Source organism: Phyllobates terribilis, unplaced genomic scaffold, assembly GCF_046119375.1.
Source record: "Phyllobates terribilis strain yellow unplaced genomic scaffold, ASM4611937v1 Scaffold_3__8_contigs__length_932513732, whole genome shotgun sequence".
NCBI classification, from domain to species: Eukaryota; Metazoa; Chordata; class Amphibia; order Anura; family Dendrobatidae; genus Phyllobates; species Phyllobates terribilis.
This window is the reverse complement of record NW_027362763.1, coordinates 458,927,665-458,948,759: the sequence shown is the minus strand read 5'-3', so window position 1 is coordinate 458,948,759 and position 21,095 is coordinate 458,927,665. Positions and strand designations below refer to the sequence as shown.

The following is a 21,095-nucleotide window of genomic DNA, read 5'->3' as shown; positions in this document are numbered from 1 at the left end:
CACTGCTGTAGAACACAGCATTGTATACTGACAGGGGTGTAAAATCACCCCTGTCAGTATACATGCTGCAGGAGGTCACTGTAGTTGAATAGTTGAAGATTAGGTGATCAGCCCCGATGAGCTTACCACCCTGGGAACATTATTGTGAATGTTCCCAGGGTCAGATGAGCATCAGCTGACATCACCGATCAGCTGATGGTCACAAGATGGCTCAGCTGATCGCTGACATCACCGATCAGCTGATGGTTACGAGATCGCTCAGCTGATCGCTGCGCAGGTCCTCGAAGCACAGTATACTGCGGGAAGCAAGCCCATTCTCCGCAGTATACCTCCGGCCGCCGGGAGGAGAGGATAACCATTTGGGGACACCGGACAGGTGAGTATAGAGGTTTCTTTTTTTATTTTTTCTTTAAAAAAAAAATTTTTGAAGCGAGCACATGGGCTTGGCAGAGCAGACTATTGATTCTCTCAGCCACGCGTCTCTCGCTGTTATCAGCGAGAGTGGCGGTCGGATGAGAGGAGATGCAGTCCTCCTCTCCCAACCCGGGTACGACCCGCAGCGCACTTCCTGTGCGAATTCGCACCCATTGAGTTTCATTGAAACGCAGCATATCTGCAGATATAGGTATTATACCTGCGAGTTTGCTGTGATTCAATGCAAGTCAATAGGCACGAATTTGCGCCGGAAATGCCCAAACAATGGTCATCCTGCGTTTTTTACCGCAATGCAAATCCGGAGCGGAAATTTCCATACCATGTGCACAGCACATCCGGATTTGCATTGCTATACCTGACAGACCTATTAACAAGCGTTTTCGCAGCGTTTCTGAAAATGCATCAAAAACGCTTCATGTGAACTTAACCTAATAGCACTTTGGTTTTTGTTTTTTCCTTCTTTTCTTCCAAGAGCCACAACATTTTTTTATTCTCCAATTAACATAACATATGAGGGCTTGTTTCTTGTGGGGTAAGTTGTAGTTTAAGGTAATAGAACATGAAAAAAAATCTAAGTGTGGTGAATTTGTGGAAGAAAAAGCAATTCTGACATTGTTTTTGGGGTTTTATTTTTACAGCATTCATTATGTAGTAAAAATTACCTAGCAGCGTGATTCTCTAGTTTAGTATGATTACGGCAATACCAAACTTGTACAGTAATTTTATTATTTAAAATGTGAAACAAATTATGAAATTTATAGAAAAAAATGTGTTGCCATGTTCTGAGACAAGTATTTTATTATTTTTTTATTAAGTTCAGTGATGGCTTGCTTTTTTTGTGCAAGCTGACATTTTTATTATACCATTTTGGGCTAAATGCAATGTTTTGACCATTTTTTATTGTATTATTATGCAGAGATGCGACAAACAAAAAATGACAATTCTGGTGTGTCATAATTTTTTTGCACTGCTATTGACCATGTGGTTTAAATAATTTTATATTTTAAGTGAAGTTTTACAGTCGTGATAATACTCAACATGTTTATTTTTTGTTTGTTGTTTTTAATAACTAATTTTAAAGGGTAGAATAGTGAGTCAATTGAAATTGTAGGGTATATGAATAAATATATATACATATACAGTATATCCTACTAATTCAAATGATATATGATTATAGAAATATATGTATATATTATATATATATTGTGGCAAGACGACTCACTCGGCTCTCCCGGAGGCAGACATAGGACACACGTTCTCAGGTTACCTTTCTGCTGGTTTATTATCGGGCATAAACTCATGCAGGGTTCCACAGGAAAAAATAAACAAGACCCCCCTGGGTTAAACGGGAAAACAAAACAAAGTATAGCTCAGCTCGTAGGTGAGCGGGTTCTGCCCGCTCTCGGTAGCATAAATTGCACATGTAAAGTCCAGGTAACAAGCTCTGCAGCTTCCACAACACTGTCTGGAGACTTCCCTCTCCAGACCACACTCCAGAGGAAAAAAAAGGACTGAGCTTTTACACATTGCTCAGCCACACCCGGAGGGGAGGTAGGGGGAATGGCGTCTTAGTTCACACAGGAGAGCATCCTGAGTGACACATACCTCCCCTCACATATAAAACCAGTGACTCTGTCACATATTCCCCCCCCTCTGCCCAAAGCCAGGGGTTTGGGTACCTTCTGACACCAGGCAGGGAATCCTAGAGAGGGCATATGCATTCCCATGTAACTTCCCGGGCCTATGCTCCAAGTGAAAGTTAAAATCTTGAAGCCCTAGGAACCATCTAGTTACACTGGCATTTTTACCCCTATTCTCCCTCAACCATCTCAACGGGGTATGGTCTGATACTAATTTAAACTTCCGGCCTAGTAGGTAATATTTCAGTGTATCCACGGCCCATTTTATGGCTAAACACTCTTTCTCTACTATGGCGTAGTTCTTTTCGCAGGAGGACAGCTTTCAGCTTAGATAGAGAATGGGATGTTCTTCCCCATTTATCTCTTGTGAGAGTACAGCCCCTAGACCCACCTCTGAAGTGTCCGTCTGACCACAAATTCTTTCTTGAAGTTTTGCGCGATCAGGACCGGCTGCTTGCACAGTGTTAGCTTCAACTGATGAAACGCGGTCTCCGTTTCTTCCGTCCATTTCACCATGGTTGATTTGGTGCCTTTTTGAAGATCCATTAGTGGTGCGGCAATCATGGCGAAATTCGGGATAAACTGCTGGTAGTATCCCACCATTCCCAGGAATGCTCTCACCTGCTTCTTCGAGAGCGGTTGCGGCCAAGTTTGAATTGCCTCCACTTTCTTGATTTGCGGCTTTATTTTGCCTCTCCCAACAACATAGCCCAGGTACTTGGCCTCCTCTCTTTTGATGGCACACCTTCTCAGATTTATGGTAAATCCTGCCTTCCTTAGCGCCTCCAGAACGGCCTGTAGTTTAGGTAGGTGACTAGCCCAGTCTGAGCTAAAGACCACAATGTCGTCGAGGTAGGCTGCGGCATACTTCTTATGTGGGGCTACGATCCGATCCATAGCCCTCTGGAAAGTGGCTGGGGCCCCCTGTAGTCCGAACGGCATCAGCGTGTATTGAAAACACCCATCAGGTGTTGAGAAAGCCGTCTTCTCCTTAGCCACCTGGGACATGGGGATCTGCCAGTAGCCCTTCGTCAGTTCAAGAGTGGTGATGTACCTTGCCGATCCAAGCCTCTCGATGAGTTAGTCGACTCGGGTCATCGGGTACGCGTCACACTTGGATACCTCATTCAGTCGGTGGTAATCATTGCAAATCCACCACTCTCCATTGGATTTCGGCACGAGGACGATTGAGCTCGACCACCCACTCTTTAACTCCTCTATTACCCCGAGGTCTAACATCCTCTTCACCTCAGCCGAGATCACCTCCCGGCGTGCTTCCGGAATCCGATATGGCTTCAGATTCACTTGTACGTGTGGCTCTGTCAGCACGTCCTGCTCTACCACTTGAGTATGCCCCGGCAATTCTGAGAACAGCTCCCGATTCCACTCTAGTAATTCTCGACACTGTTGCTTCTGGGCCGGTGATAGAGTCTCTGCAATAGTGACCTCCTCCACCTTGCCTTCTGGTGCGGCTCCCAGGCAAGGAGTTTCCACAGGTTCACGGTCCCGCCGCGGCTTGAGCAAATTTATATGATATATTTGATGCGGCTTTCTTCAGCCAGGCTGGTGGACGTTATAATTAACCTCGCTGACTTTCTCCACCACCTCGTATGGACCTTGCCATTTGGCGAGGAACTTGCTCTCGACGGTAGGAATCAGCACCAAAACACGGTCCCCGGGCTGGAACTGTCTTAGTCTCGTCGACCGGTTATAGACCCTCGTCTGGGCTTCCTGCGCCTGGAGGAGATGTTCCTTCTCGATGGGCATCACCTTTGACATTCTCTACTGTAACTGGGCGACATGTTCGATGATACTCCGGTGTGGCGTGACTTCAGCCTCCCAAGTTTCCTTTGCGATGTCTAGGAGACCTCTTGGATGCCGCCCATATAGGAGTTCAAATGGAGAGAAGCCAGTGGAGGCTTGAGGAACTTCTATGACCGAGAAAAGCAGAAATGGGAGCAGGTAGTCCCAGTCTCGCCCATCCTTTTCAACCACCTTCTTGAGCATCGCCTTTAAGGTCTTGTTGAAGCGTTCCACTAGGCCGTCCATCTGTGGATGATAACTCAGCCTCGGACCTCGGTTTATCTGAAGGACTCTGCAAAGCTCCTTCATCACCTTGCTCATAAATGGGGTTCCTTGGTCTGTCAGAATCTCTTTTGGCAGACCTGTCCGAGCAAAAATATGGACCAGCTTTCGGGCTATACTTTTACTGGACGAGTTCCTTAGGGGAACCGCTTCAGGGTACCGGGTCGCATAGTCCATGACGACCAGGATATATTGGTGGCCCTGAGCTGATTTAACTAAGGGGCCCACGAGGTCCATGGCAATCCTCTCAAAGGGAACCTCTATCACAGGTAGTGGGACTAAGGGGCTACGGAAGTGGGAGGAGGGAGCGGTTATTTGGCAGGTGGGGCAGGACCTACAATAGTTTTGAACTTCTCGATAACACCCTGGCCATTAAAACCTTCTCGGTATCCTCTCCTGAGTTTTCTGGACCCCTAGATGTCCCCCCAGAACATGTGAATGGGCCATATCTAGCACCCGCCGTCTGTATGGCCCCGTCACTAACAACTGTTCCACTATCTCACCGCCCCTCAGTTTGGCCACCCTATATAGCAACTCCCCCTGCACTGCAAAGTGGGGGAATCTGGTGTCGGCCCCCGGCTCTTGGGCAACCCCATTACATACAGTAACCTGGTCGAACGCCCCTTTTAAGGTCAGGTCTCGAACTTGAGCAGTCCCAAAGTTCTCTCCGGACATATCTAACGCAGGGAGGTCGGCCTCCTCGGTCACCGTCTCACCCTCATCATCGACAAGGACGCACAGTGGGAACTCCTCCATCTTAGACTTCGTCGGGGGTTCTTCTTCAAGGACCTGGCTTTTCCCCATGCTACTTAGTCTAGTTTCCTTCCCCCACAAGTCCCAAAATAAGGAAAAGTCACAGCCCAATATGACGGGGTGTATCAGGTCCTTCACTACCCCGACTTCATGGGACTGGGCACCACAGTCTGTCCCCACTGTCACTGTGGCCATGGGATAGTCCTTGGCGTCACCATGGATGCACCGAACGCCCACGGTTTTGGAAGGGATCAACTGGTGGGGAAGGGTTGCTTTGATCAAGGTCACCAGACTCCCGGAGTCCAACAGCCCTAGCACTTTTACTCCATTAATGGACACTGCATATGCCTGCGGCCCCTCGCCGGGTCGACAGTCCACACTACAGGCTGGATAGGCATAATAGTGGAGCCGTCTGCCTAGGCTGAAGTCCATGGGCTCAGGGGATCTTTGACACCTGGGGGCTACATGTCCAGGGTTTTGACACCGCCAACAAACTATATCTTTACCAACAGTTCTAACAGCACCTTCAGTGGGAGTGGGACGTCCCCCAGTGGTGGCTCTAGACCCCTTCCGTGCTGAACCCGCCCCCTTTTGGGTATCCCAGTAGGGAGAAGTGACTGCATCCAGTTTCCCAAGGGATCTCTCAACTACCTGGTACCTCTCTACCAGGCTAATGAAGTCATCTGCGTTCTGGGGATCACCCTGGGCAACCCAGGTCTGTTCTGGCTTGGGAAGGGAATGCATCAATCTGTCAATCACCACCCACTTAACCATCTGGGCCAGAGTGGAGGACTCCGGTTGTAGCCACTTCTGAACAAGATGCAGGAGGTCAAACATCTGCGAGCTAGGGGGTTTGTCGGTAGCATACTCCCAGTGATAAACTCGTTGGGCTCTCACCGCCATATTTACTCCCTAGACATGCTAAGATCTCTGTCTTTAGTTTGGGATACTCCTTAGAATCTTGCAGCACCAAGTCAAAATACGCCTTTTGGGGTTCACCCGATAAATTTGGCGCCAGAACCTTTGCCCACTGTGCTGGTGGAAGTCTCTTCCGGTCAGCCACACTCTCAAAAACAGTTAGAAATGCTTCTGCATCATCCCCAGGGGTCATCTTCTGCATGGCCCGCCTTACCGCCTTCCTGACGTGAGAATCATCAGTCGGCTCTGGGGGTGGGGCGGCCGCCCTGCTCTGGATGGCGTCCGCCAAAAGCTATATCTGCTGTTGCACCTCCTGCTGGTGCTGCTGCTGTGACTTTTGCTGCAAATATATTTGCTGAAGCAACAGTTTGGTCGTCTCCTGGCGCTGCTGCTGCATGCTCTGCTGGGCCTGCTGCATACTCTGCTGGCTCTGTAGGTGTTGCTACTGCATGCCCTGCTGGCTCTGGACCAGGTGCTTAATGAGCTCCTCCTTGCTGCCGGACTTCTCTGGCTGGCTGCCGGCCTTCACCCAGGACAAACACCGGTCTTTGTGGCAGGTACACGTGTTCCTGGAATCCTGCACGCACTCTCACACGAACTGTGGCAAGACGTCTCGCTCGGCTCTCCCGGAGGCAGACTCAGGACACACGTTCTCAGGTTACCTTTCTGCTGGTTTATTATCAGGCATAAACTCATGCAGGGTTCCGCAGGAAAAAATAAACAAGACCCCCCTGGGTTAAACGGGAAAACAAAACAAAGTATAGCTCAGTCCATAGGTGAGTGGGTTCCGCCCTCTCTAGGTAGCACAAACTGCACAGGTAAAGTCCAGGTAACAAGCTCTGCAGCTTCCACAACACTGTCTGGAGACTTCTCTCTCCAGACCACACTCCAGAGAAAAAAAAAAATGACTGAGCTTTTACACATTGCTCAGCCACACCCTGAGGGGAGGTAGGGGGAATGGCGTCCCACCCTCTTTGCCATTCCCATAAAACCGCACACCCTTTAACAGAGTAAACCTACCAGCATATAACACACTGGCAGAAAAATAAAGTAGGTCTTAGTTCACACAGGAGAGCATCCTGAGTGACACATACCTCCCCTCACACATAAAACCAGTGACCCTGTCACAATATATATACATTTTTTTTTATATTACATCCAACAGTGACACCAGTTGAAGGCCACGTTAACACTTTCAATATTTGGTCAATATTTTACATCAGTATCTGTAAGCCAAAACCAGGAGTAGGTGAAAAATTCAGAAGTGGTGTACGTGTTTCTATTATACTTTCCTCTGATTATTCCACTCCTGATTTTGGCTTACAAAAACGGAAGTAATATACTGACCAAATACTGAACGTGTGAACGTGGCCTTAGTCAGTGTCCTGCACAGTCCTCCTCTATAATTATAACACTTAATCTTTCAATTCTGTCAATATCACCTCAATCTATTCCGTCTCTTAGTTCCTTAAGCACTCACACAGTACTCCAGGGAATAAGAAAGATATTTCACAACAACAAATTCTGTCAACCTTTGGAATAGGGGCAGTGTTAGAGGTGGTTGGCTGAAGTTGTATTTGCACTTAAGCCAAATTTAGAGATGGGAATCAAGAGGGTGTGCAAGGAGATCATGTAATTTATTATACTAAAACAACTCTTTGCTCAGTCTGGAATGATGATGATGATGATGATGATGATGAATATGTGCTGAATATGACCTAGGAACCAGACTAGGTTGAAGACGTGGTGATGTTATCAGAGGAGGAGGGTCTTGACATTGGCAATGAAGAGATGTTGAATTGCTTGTTTTGTGGTCAGTTCAGGAGCAGATGATGCTGCAACTGCTGCTCACTCTGTCCTGCCATTTCTTCTACTCTCGTTCATCTTTCTGGTAGCTAAGCTGCATCCTAAGTAGTACCTGGTCAGTGTCATTATCATTCACAACTACTGCTTGTCCAACATCAAAAACTCATTCATCTGGCTGTAGAGATGCTAGCTGCATCTCTAGAACCATAATTTTATTTTTCTTTCCCTCAACATAGCTGTATTAGGGTACGTGAACATAGAAATATATAGATATATATATATATATCTATATATATATCTATGTATGCATATATATATTTATAAATAGATACATATACTGCATATGTGCACATGTATATATAAATACAAATATATATTTCTAGAATAATTTTAAAATAGCAAATCAGCCCTGCTGCTATGAAAGAAATGTGCTAAGTGAACAACATTTCCATTCAATATAAAAATACACCATCTTGTGGTTATCAAAGAGGAATGCAAGAGAAAAAAATATTCTCAACTCTCTTCATACCTATGTAAGCTAGAATACTTATGCCAAGTTAATAATTTTACATTGCTAGGTTTATTCCACATTTGCTACATTCTTCAGTCCAGTAACTGTGGCCCTGGAAGTGAGAGTTTCCTCTCCCTTATTATCATAAATACAGTTGATTACATCTTGTGTAATCATCTTGTGTCTCATTTAATACTACTGGAATAAAATCACCAGTTGATTGTCATAAAACAGGCATGAGTAATATAGTGTTATGTAGAGATAATTGATTAGAACCACCGCAAATCAATTTTGAGTCGAATTACATGAAATTTGCATGTCCTGACAAATTTGAACAATTTACAATTTAATTTGCATGAATCAGAAAAAAAATGTGCATTGCCATTTTACACATTGCAGAAGATTGCTTGAATCACAGAAGGATGACATTACCTCATACTCGACTGTGTGGGCTGCCCACTAATGCCTTGCCGCCATCATAACACAAGGTACATCTTAGCCAATCAGAAGGGACTAATATAGCTTTTTTAAAAGTTTAAGCAGGTTTTGTAATAGCAATTTTATGGTGATTTTAGGCTACTAAGAAGTCTTTAGGACTTGGAAATAGAGACAGGAAGATGATCCCCAAAGCACTGGACAAATACTCCAATCAGTAATAAGTAAAAATAGTACCCTGCGATACAGAGTTGCAATCAATAGAGATAGATATAGGGCAGGTGGCAGCTGAAGTGCCAGTGTAATTGATTAATGAAATTGTGTATCCAGTATTTAATTTGTAAAATAATTAAATTATTTCCAAACTGTGTGCTGGGGAGCTCTTTCTCTCACCTCTTCCCCCTTCTAAGCCTGCCTTATCGATAAATTAATAAAACAGATTGGATACAATCTTAAGGGAAAGCAACATGTTACACAGATGTTTTTAGCACAATTGGACTACTTGCGATTCTCTGAAAATAAATTCTATTGGGAAACAGTTGCACAACCTGGTGAATTTTAATGACAAAAGATTTGCTCCTCTTTAGTGGTAAGTTTTATTCATACCTTCCTTACTTACCCATTACACAGTACAGTATAACCATGGGAGGTGTGGTTTAGAATAACCAATGCACTCACTATGTCATTGCGATGGCCATCTTGAAAGGAGAAGGTAGATATAGAGTGACACTAAACAGGTGCAATTTGTGTTCTTTCTCCATCCCATCTTGCATGTTGGAGAGTGTTTTTTTTCAGGAAAATGTTGACCTGATAACATCGCTAATTCCACACATGTCCCTTCTGACAAATGTTGCTGCCTCTTCAAACACTTCACTAGGTGACTCACTACGTGACTCGCACTCCTCAGTTGACAATGTTTTACCTCAAAGTTGCTGCCATATTTGCCCAGTAAACATTCTTTCAGTGTGCTGGAAAACTGATATATTATCCCAGGCTCAAGTTTCTGCTCAAGGTATTTATAGTGCAGTGCACTTTGGAGCTCAAAGACAAGTCGAGAGAGTGGCCTACATGCTACTGTGCATGAAAATAGAAAACAATCACCCCTTTCTGAGAGATTTGTATCTTCATAAAAAGCTAAGTACACACCATAATGTCTTGAAAGGCAGTAGAATCGAATCCACAAGCTGGTAAGGTAGTGACTGCACCACCAGCAACTAGACAAGATGCGAGTGTAGGTGGTAAACCAGCGGATAACTGCGAGCATATGGTTGTTTCCTTGCCACATCATTGGCAATGGACATTATTATTTTGATGAACAAGAAGGAGATGTACTTGGGGTAAGACATGCAGTGGAGGAGGATGACAAAGATCATGGTGGTTAGGATTACATCAAACAGGTGCTACCTAGGGGTGCAGCTTGGCTGACAGAAAGACAAGCATGACAAAAAGGGGAGGAGGACAATTTGAGTCTTGTTTTCATTGCTGGCCAGCTTCACTTTGCCAAATGCGCACGTTATGTTGTCTCATGTGTTGATAGAGAGCCATAATTTCTAGTCTATAAGAGCCAGGACTTCTATACAGTATATTATTTTCCTCTTGCAGAGCCTACAGAATGTCAAAGAATCATCTGGTAGCAAGCAACATGCAAAAAAGCTCTCACACCTGAGATGCATTTACGTACAACTCACCACCACTGAGACGAGTGAGACTAGATGTTTTAGGCACTGTAGAGCATCCTCTAACAAAAGTACCTATGGCATTGCCTGCTTCAGAGCTGAGTGTAGGAAAATGTATAGTTTTAAACAAAAGTTGTCTGACTGCACCTCTGGCCCACTGTTCTCACCTCCGCAAGACGTTATTAACAGGTCTCTCCCTCACTTGTACATCAGGAGAGACTTGTCAATCATCAGCAGTATTGGGAAGAAGAGCAAGATTAGACTCATCTCCAGCTTTGGTTCCAGGCCAGACCTTCAAAGTACATTTTATCAGAATCACCATAGAGTTTCAGAAAATAATATAGCTGGCTGTATTCATTCAGCCAGGGACAGATTCAATTAGCTCAAGGATTGGGCAAAATGAATCATCTGACAAGATCCTTTTAACTAGTGAATTTTTTTTGTTAATGTGTAAGACACCAAAGCATTTTTTTGTCTCTATCTTCTGACCTACAGTGGGTAGGGAAAGTATTCAGACCCCTTTAAATTTTTCACTCTTTGTTTCATTGCAGCCATTTGGTAAATTCGAAAAAGTTCATTTTTTTCTCATTAAAGTACACTCTGCACCCCATCTTGACTGAAAAAAACAGAAATGTAGAAATTTTTGCCAATTTATTAAAAAAGAAAAACTGAAATATCGCATGGTCATAAGTATTCAGACCCTTTGCTCAGTATTGCGTAGAAGCACCCTTTTGAGCTAGTACAACCATGAGTCTTCTTGGGAATGATGCAACAAGTTTTTCACACCTGGATTTGTGGATCCTCTGCCATTTTTCCTTGCAGATCCTCTCCAGTTCAGTCAGGTTGGATCGTGAACATTGGTGGACAGCCATTTTCAGGTCTCTCCAGAGATGCTCAGTTGGGTTTAGGTCAGGACTCTGGCTGGGCCAGTCAAGAATGGTCACAGAGTTGTTCTGAAGCCACTGTTTGTTATTTTAGCTGTGTGCTTAGGGTCATTGTCTTGTTGGAAGGTGAATCTTTGGCCAAGTCTGAGGTCCAGAGCACTCTGGACGAGGTTTTCATCCCGGATATCTCTTTACTTGGCCGTATTAATTTTACGTCGTCCTGTCCCTGCAGCTGAAAAGCACCCCCATAGCATGATGCTGTCACCACCATGTTTCACTGTTGGAATTGTATTGGGCAGGTGATGAGCAGTGCCTGATTTTCTCCCCACATACTGCTTAGAATTATCGCCAAAAAGTTCTATCTTCGTCTCATCAGACTAGAGAATCTTATTTCTCATTGTCTGGGAGTCCTTCATGTTTTTTTGAGCAAACTCTATGCGGGCTTTCATATGTCTTGCACTGAGGAAAGGCTTCCGTCGGGCCACTCTGCCATAAAGGCCCGACTGGTGGAGGGCTGCAGTGATAGATGACTTTGTGGAACTTTCTCCCATCTCCCTACTGCATCTCTGGAGCTCAGCCACAGTGATCTTGGGGTTCTTCTTTACCTCTCTTTGCCTCTCTCACCAAGGGTCTTCTCCCACGATTGCTCAGTTTGGCTGGATGACCAGGTCTAGAAAGGTGATCCCAAACTTCTTCCATTTAATGATTATGGAGGCCACTGTGCTCTTAGGAACCTTGAATAATGCAGAAATTCTTTTGTAACATTGGCCAGATCTGTGCTTTGCCACAATTCTGTCTCTGAGCTCCTTGAGCAGTTCCTTTGAGCTCATGATTCTCATTTGGTCTGACATGCACTGTGAGCTGTGAGGTCTTATATAGACAAGTGTCTGTCTTTTCAAATCAAGTCCTATCAGTTTAATTAAACACAGCTGGACTCCAATGAAGGAGTACAACCATCTCAACGAGGATCACAAGGAAATGGACAGCATGTGACTTAAATATGAGTGTCTGAGCAAAGGGTCTGAATACTTATGACCATGTGATATTTTAGTTCTTTTTTAATAAGTTTGCAAAAATTTCTACATTTCTGTTTTTTTTTCAGTCAAGATGGGGTGCAGAGTGTACTTTAATGAGAAAAAAAAGAACTTTTTAGAATTTGCCAAATGGTTGCAATGAAGCAAAGAGTTAAAAATTTAAAGGGGTCTGAATACTTTCCGTACCCACTGTATAATGTTTTTTTTTACCATTGTTGGAGCTATTTGTGTGTTGAGCTGACATTTTTAATTTCACCACTTATGGCATCTCTTTAGAGAGGTATGGTGACCAAAAAATTGCAATTGTGGTATTTTTTCCTTTTTATCGTGTTTACCCTAAGAGTTAATTAATTTTATAATTTGATATATTGGATTTTTACAGATGTGCTGATACCAAATATTCTTAATTTTGTATTATTTTTTTATTTTCAACAGGGAATGAAAAAAGTGATACAATTTTTTAATATTTTCATTACTTTAATATTTTTAAAAATATGTAAAATAGCTGTTTTTTGCTCTATTTTTTGTCTCCTTATGGGACTTGAAACTACATTTGATCGCTTAGTCTACATACTGCAATACTGCTGAATTGCAGTATATAGACAAAATTAAATTCTATTATGAAGCCTAGCCACAGGTTGGGCTTCACAGGAGGACAAAGATTTCAGCAAAGGTGGCCTTCAGCAGGCTTTTGGCAGCCCTGAAAACCCATCAGCACCTGCAATTAAATGATTTAAATGCCATGACAGCCAATTATCACTCTTCAACTGCATGATTTAAATGCCACTTCAGTGATAGAGAGTGGCATTTAGTTGTTTAAACAGCAGTAAATGGAGCAAGATCCAGTCACTGCTGTTACAGGAGGATGCCCATTGTACATCACAGCGAGCAACTTTTTGGTATGATGCTAGTCCTTAGCCTGCTCCATACATGGGAACCATCACAGAATGTAATATTACATCTTATGTCAGGAAAGGGTTAATTATATTTGTAAAACCCATTTAAAATCATCATGCAAATGTTTTCTTTTTTAAGCTTCTATACTATCACCATCCCTAGATTACTTTTTAATCTGAAATATTTGAGCAATAAAAATCAGTAAAAGGAATAGTAGCAGTCATGTGTGCCTTTATGGTTTCATACTAATCAAGTTTTGATAAAGCTGTGTTCATGAGGTCTAATACTACCTATGCAATACAAACAGTACTCTAATCATGCTTCGGGGATTCTAAGAATAAATAAAAAAAAGATCTTCAAACAGAAAGAAGTATAATATTTATTTTGGTGCTACACCTCAGGAAAATCAAAATTCCCACTGGTAACTCACCTAACCTTTATGTTATAATGGGGGATTACACGTATTCAATCAATCCTAATCCTTTTATCAAAGTGCTGCTTTCACTGTTTCCTTTTCTTCTGAGCACTATAAGATAAAAAATGAAACAGTGAAAGCTGACAAAAAAGACTGATTGAATTTGGTTAATCCTCATATAGGTTTGGTGAGTTACCTGTAAAAATTTTGCTTTATTGAGGTGTACCACCCAGAATTTTGACATTTGTCACAATTAGGCAAAATCTGGTTCTGCGGGATGGAAAGTCAAAGGAGATTATAGATATGTTATCATAATAGAAAATTCATTGCGAAAGGAAATGTGGTGGATATGATATCACATACCAATTCCTTAAGGAACACATATAAAACTATAAATATTAAATATAACATGATGTGTATGATATTCTCATTTTGTATTATTTACTCCTACTGTGTTTTTTTTTAAATATCAGCATTTTTTAGTTATTAAATAGTAGCTTTCATGAAAGTATATTTATCATTTTAATCACCATCACCAATCTTCATGGTCTCAAAAGCCACTGCTTTAAGTGTCAACTAGAAAATCTGAATTCCTCTGAGTATTCTACTGTCTACATAAGTGGTTCAAGCTTCCAAGAGTGGGTGACGACTCTCAGTGTTGACTTTAGGTTAGACCCCCTTTATAGTTTCCATATACCTTAGTAGGGCATATTGAGATGTCACTATTAAGCAATCCCGTTGAATAAAAAGTTATTTTTCAAATTACTATATAGATGTCTAAGGAGCTACTTAAAAATAGCATATGCAATACATTGTCGGATTGATTAACACATTAATGAACTTCTGAATCTAAAACCTTTTATACTATGAGATCAAGGATGTTATTTTTCTATTTTGAAACTTTTGTAGGGCTTTCTTGATCAAGGAATCTGAAATTACATAATTACAGTTAAAACAAATTGTTTTGATAGTATTATCTAATCTAATTTTAATTTAATTTAGTTTAATTGAATCAAATATTTTTAATTTAGCATATTTTTATCATTTTAAAAATCTGTAGCATGAATTAATAGTGATGAAAGCTTACCTTCTCTAGCTGAGCATTTTTTTTAGACTTGTACAGAAACTCTCCTACAGCAACAAAAACAGAAAGCACCAGTCCAGCAGCTAAAACAATAAAAATGCCACCAATATTTTGTACTCCTAAAGCACTGGCTTCTTTACTCTCTTCTTCTGGGCAGCCATTGCCTCGCCACCATTTTTCTTTCATCATATGGAGAATTCCCTCTTCTTGAAGCTGTAAAATGGCTATGGTTATTTTATCTCTGTATGGGGAACCTATAAATAATAAAATATATAATTAATGATAATTGTATTTTTACAGCATTATTATACATATTTTAGCATCTTAAGAATATCAAGCAAGTTAGTAAAGGTAAGAAGATCAAAATGAAATATACTTAAGATAATTATTTATATAGTAATTCTTACAATGATGTAGTTGCTTTAAACATATTAGCTAGAGATCAGTAAAACTGCAAAGGCTCCTGTCCTTACCTGTTTCTCTGCACAGCTCCCTACCCATCCTCCACATAACAAGCTCTTTCCAGTCTGGTCTTCCATTTTCATTGTACTCTTCATCACAGCCAGTGCTCACTAGGTCTCGCACGATGTATGTCGTGTCATTACCTAAAGCCAAGTCAACGGCTAGGCTTTATGCAATGTCATGTCGTGTGAGCCTAAGTCATGACATCGTTGGGGTGATGCGCATCTCATGTTACGTGAGGCCTCATCAGTTACCCCTCAATCTCATGACATCACATAAGGTCTAATGAGTGTCAAAGGCACCAAAGATTACTAGGGAGTCAGAACACTGGACAAAAAAGAGGAAGAGTGGGGTGCAGTACAGATACACAGGTGAGGGCCATGCAAAATAAGTAAGTATTTATATTTTAGAAACCCATTTAACATTTATTATGCACTGGGGTATAGAGATCTCAGAGCGTAATAACACACATTATAGTTGCATCAAATATATTCAAGGCTAATCAAATTTCCCAGCAAAAGTTGAACCAATTGAACCAAATTTTGAACTAAAATGTCATCAGATTTGTTCATCTCTAGCACTATCTCTTGTTCTATGTCATTTAGTTTAAATGCATTTTCCATAAAAAAATAAAGTTATAAGAAGCTTAATTAGAGATGTATGCAGTTCACTAATAATTTATTGCAATGCTACTTTCAGTTACAACAAAGACATACTTTCTTAATGACCACTGCATGACCATATCAGGGCTGGCTGCCAGCTTATTTGAATGATTAGGCTGGTCTTCTTCTCAGTCACAGCCCTTGCACTGACTGAAAAGGGGGCTGGCTCAGCCTGACTGTAGGCCACAGTAATGTCTTGAAGTAGGTTGACTATTGAAAATGTAATTATACACATGTCACAACTTATATCAGATATGTAGTTGCAAGGATTCAAGCCTTTTAGCAATAAAAACTGCCCAAATGCTCCTTTTTTAAAATTCTGTATTAACAGGACAAAAAGAACCTCAGTGGCATTATTTCAAATGCAAAAGTAATTTTTCAGACTTTCCCAAAATATGAAATTATTTTTACTGTTTATTTAATAATTATTATTATTATTATTAGTAGTAGTAGTCATAGCGTAATATTAGTAGTAACAGAAGTATTAGTAGTCGTGGTGGTAGCAGCAGCGGCAGTATTACATTGTATTTCCCTTGTCCAGTATTCCATAGTTCATATTTACATTAACTGGAGAAGCATTGGAATACAAATATTCTAAATTAAATCAAATAACTAGTTGTCACTAAATATCAATCAGTTAATGGAATACTAGCTATAAATGTCTTAAAATGAGGATGTGGCAGAGCATATTATGAACTAGCTTTGATTGTGGTGCTTTGCTGAAGCCTTGGGCCAAAAATAATTTAATTCTTTTCCTTTCTTGAGAACAAAGTAAAATGTTATTTATAGATTTTCAAACAGTGCATCCAAAAAAACAAAGGGATCTAATTCTCTACAGAATCCCAGTAGTAAGGCTAGTAGATAATTCACTAAATTTATATGTTTCCTTAAGACCTTATTCATGTTCTAAGCTTCACTGAACTATTGATTAAAATCGTATTCCTAGAGCACAAAAATGATGTTATTGAAAGCACTTCTGACATGAAAGGAGACATCTTGAAAACACCAAGTCACATAAAAGAAAAACACATTACGTTAACTGTCTGTATTCAGGTCAAATTGGCCCAAAGGTATGTCAGACTTTGAAATAATAATATAAGCATTAGTTACATGTGTAAGCCTTTGCTACTCCAGCTCCTTCTCGTCGCTGCTCCCTGTCAGTTTTTGTTTGCAGAGCTACAGCATTGACATCCCATCTACAACATGTGACTGCTACAGCCAAAGGTCTTGTGGTATCTACCTCGGCTTGACTGCTGAGAGATTGACTGCAATAGAAATGTGCTGTAGATTGGATCTATGGGACAGTGGTTAGTGAGTCAACACTTAGCTCTTAATTTAAAAACATTAGCTAAATATAGGCCAATTTGTCAAGAAGAAAAACAACCCCGTTAATGTTGCCATATGAATAATCTGTCTTAATAAATTCACTCTTGAGTATTTTAAATAGTTGCATTTTACCCGAACCTCCAACTCCCACCCCCAAGACTTCTCTCATGCTGCACTAGTTCTCTGGAATGAAGTACCCCCAACAATTTGAATAATTCCCAGTGTCCACAGTTTTAAGCGTGTGCTAAAATGCACTTCTTTAGACTGGCCTATCACTTCACCTCACTAATAGAACTATTCTCTTATTGCCTTTCCTAAATTTTTCTCAGAATCTAGTCCCTCGTAGCATTTGTTTAGAAAGTTAAAGTTATGCACTTAAAGGGATTTTTCCCACGAACAAAAGTTCATTTTAATCAATAGATCTTGGAAAAATAATAATTTCCACAATTGGATGTGTTTAAATAAAATGTCCCCTTTAATAGCTTTCTATATCTGTACTGGTACAAATACTGATTGGTGACTGGTTCATGCAGCGTTATTTGAGTAGTCTATTTATTATATTATTACATTTATTACATTGATGTCTGGTCCATACAATATAAGCACTTTTAACCATGTACTTTTTGTGTCTCCCACAGACTGTAAGCTTGCGAGCAGCGCCCTCATCCCTCTAGGTATGTGTTGATTTATATGTTACTCTGAGATGTCTTTATTGTCTGTACATCTCCCCTCTGAATTGCAAAGTGGTGCGGAATATGTTGGCGCTATACGAATAAAATTATTAATATTATTATTTTTTTATATTTGCCCATCCTAACACTCCAGACAATATTTGGCATCATCCATGGTAATTTTAGGCTCATGTGTAGATGCTCAACCATGAAGACCCACTTCATGAAGTTCTTGATGCACAGTTCTTGTGATGAATGTTGCACTAGATGGTTGATAATTTTTACATGTTAGGCATGTTAATACATTGAGGCCCCTCTCCAAGTTTGCATAGCCTACCATTTTATGACTTAGCCCTTTTTATTCCTAGACATTTCAAATTTACAATAGGGTATTTATATTTGACTGGGGCATCAAGGTGGCATCTTTGGACAGTGCCATTTTTAAAGTCTTCAAGCTCTTCAGTGCAACCCATATTACCACCAATATTTGTCTTAGGTTGTGTGATTTAAAATATGCTCCTATTTGCAATATCTAAAAGACCTTAAGTCTGTGAGCCCACAATGAGTTTTTCAGGAGTTTTTGACTCTAAATATTTTTGCTGCATCAAAAGCTCAGCGGCTAACAGTTCCAGCTAAGTGGATGGGATTTTTAGAAATTTCAAGCACACTTTGATTTTTTTTTTACTCAGCGTAAACTGATCTGCGACACGTGTTTCATATCCACAATACCACAATGTCTCTTGCGGGTACGCTGAGTTTTATGTGCAGATTTATCCCATAGACTTGCATCAGATGCGGAAAATTCACAGATAAAAAATGACCATGCATTTTTAGTGTTTTCCCACAGCGGAAACGTATGAAACATGCATGTAATCTGCACATGACTATATCCTTAAAGTTTTGACAAATCTTAATACCAAAAAATATCAAAAGCAAAGCAACTGTGTTTAAAACATGACATACCAACATGAAACAAAAATGCAGAGTAAAAAAAATGCACTAGAATCTCATGTAAAATAACCATTCAAAAATGCAATGAAAACCTGAAGTAACCGAATTTACAATACCTGCAACATCAAAAACTCACCAAAAGCTCATCTTGGGAACGTAGCCAAAATATTCCATGAATGGTAGAGAGCATAATGCTTCATTTGTAACTGAAAAGGAACATTATTCATTTTCTCTATTTTCTGCATCTTGTCTAATCTCAGAGGCAGTCAGTTATCTGTTGCCTTTAAAGTGAACATCCTTTATTACATTGAAATTACAGTGGGATTTTGGAGGCGTCTTTTGCAGTAACTAAATTCAACAGAGGGTGTAATTTTGTTTTGATTATAGGGCAATCAGTGGGGAAAAAAAATGTTTTCCAGGCCAGAATTATATTACAGCTTTTAACATCATACCTTAGCCCGCAGATTGTATTTACAATGCATAAATCTCATATTGAAAAACACATATTCTTTACACCAAAGTTGGCTTTGCTTAACAGTAAAATGAAAATGCACCCTTGTAAACCTTTACTTATATTTTTAATAGTCTAGATACACTATAATCCTTACAGGTCTATTTACAATAGACTGCACAAAACATGAATAGCTATGATACAATATGTTGTAATGCCAAAAGGAAAATGAGAATGCTGTCAGCAATGATGTAAATGTAAAAGAACAGGAATTGGCTAATAAATGTTCTCCTGATTGTTAGGCTTGAAAACAGTAAACCGCGATCTGGTATCAAATCTCCAAAAGCAATCACATGTTTTATCGCTTTCCTTTTATGTGGCTTCACGCTAACAATTTCATATCTCTTCCTGCTGCCACACAGCATGCAATGAGGTTGTAGATGTTAATCAAAATCTCTCAGTACAGGCCAGTTGCATTCGAATCTCCGTGAGATTTCATTTTAGAGTGCATAGCTCAACTCAATGCAACAATGTTGCTGTAAATTCCACATCAGAAGAATAATTCACCTTCAGGTTTTTTATGTAATTTTGGCAGATAAATTTTGATTAGTAAAAACAAAAGTATAAGTGGAATTGCATAAAATAATGCCCTGCATATTCTACTGATTTCAGTTATTTTTTTTTATTGTTTATATGCTTTTAAAATTAGGCAACCTTCTAAATAGTTTTCATTAGAAATTGTATTTTTCTGCATCAGAATGTGCATAAGTGCTAGCAAAATATTTTATGCATTTGCTGCCTTTTTTTCTGCGCCATATTCTTCAAAATGGCGCACACAGTTCATGAATTTTGTGCCAAGTCAAAAATCCTTTTTATGTTAGCCTTTAATCTTTTTTTGCAACTCTTGGTGTAAAAAGTCACACGTTTCGTATAATCTTGTTATAACTGAACAAAAATGTTATAGTGTACCTAAGATCACACCCAGGAAGGGACTGGAGTACAAATTTTGACACATTTGACAAATTTTGACACATTTTGAAAAATTGCAAATGATAAATCAGGCAAAAAACTTCGGGAACACCTAACCTCAGTCCAAAATGCTGCACATACAAAAATTAAAAAACAGGCGAACACATAAAATAGACTTTAAAAAGTGCAAATTAAAAGAATAATTAGGTGCAAATGGAAACAGGTGTAGAATTGCCCCTATGCAAAGAAATTTGAGATATGCCCATTTTTTATTCAGGTCACGGATCAAAAAACACATGTAAGCTTATGGGTTCATAAACAGCACATAGATAGCATTATTGTGCTGTCAGTTCTTAAATAGAGATGAGCGTTGTTCGACTCGAACTGTTCGCCAATCTCAAATTCGAGCTGTTTTGGGCGGTGTTCGAGCCGTTCAGCGAACACGAATGATTTGAAAAAAATTCGGCTGTTCGAGGTTATGTTCGATAACTGTTCGTGCACCAAAATCATAACTGGATTTTTTCTCAGTAATGATGAAAATTAATGTTAATACGCAGTTTGAGTGTACGGCGGGGGGGGGGAGGGGCAGGGGATGGATCTCTGCAGGAATAATGAAGATCTCCATTTTTTTTTCTCTTTCCCGCATTTACAGTGGGGAGGTGCAATCTGTCAGCCTATCAGCAGCGCACACACGGAGCGAAGTGCTTTTTTTCACACAAGCAAAGGCATGTGTCATTGGCAGTGTATGTCACATGTCCTTGCCCTATAAGACCCAGCCATTTTCCCCGTCGCCACCATTTTCTCACTGCTGCAGCTGCGTGTTAGACGGCACCGCTGTTGCTGTGTGCGCTATACCTTGTTAATTTCAAGCCAATTTTCACACAAATCTACAGATAGCGTGGGAGTAGGGAATAGTTGTGATTGCAGTCCTTTTAAGGACTAGGTTACAGCATTTCCTACGACATTTATCAGGCAGGACTGTGCTTTTAAATAGATAGGTTGGGAGTAAAGACTAATTGTAATTGCAGTC

The 21,095-nt window shown here is 40.5% G+C and overlaps 1 protein-coding gene across 3 annotated transcripts in view; it reads right to left on the bottom strand.

Annotated features, from left to right (window-relative positions):
* The window catches only part of GRIK2 (glutamate ionotropic receptor kainate type subunit 2), a 1,245,293-nt gene that overhangs the window by 16,006 nt on the left and 1,208,192 nt on the right, over nucleotides 1-21,095 (bottom strand). Inside the window, exons 15-17 of one of the 3 annotated variants that reach the window (XM_073675764.1) lie at nucleotides 14,577-14,827; nucleotides 13,686-13,759; nucleotides 13,505-13,600 (exon numbers count right to left, since the gene is read on the bottom strand). In XM_073675764.1, the coding sequence (XP_073531865.1) occupies nucleotides 13,576-13,600; nucleotides 13,686-13,759; nucleotides 14,577-14,827 (350 nt within the window). In that variant the 3' untranslated portion in view covers nucleotides 13,505-13,575. The remainder of the gene's footprint in view (nucleotides 1-13,504; nucleotides 13,601-13,685; nucleotides 13,760-14,576; nucleotides 14,828-21,095) is intronic. The other 2 variants (XM_073675765.1, XM_073675763.1) reach the window with 2 other exon arrangements.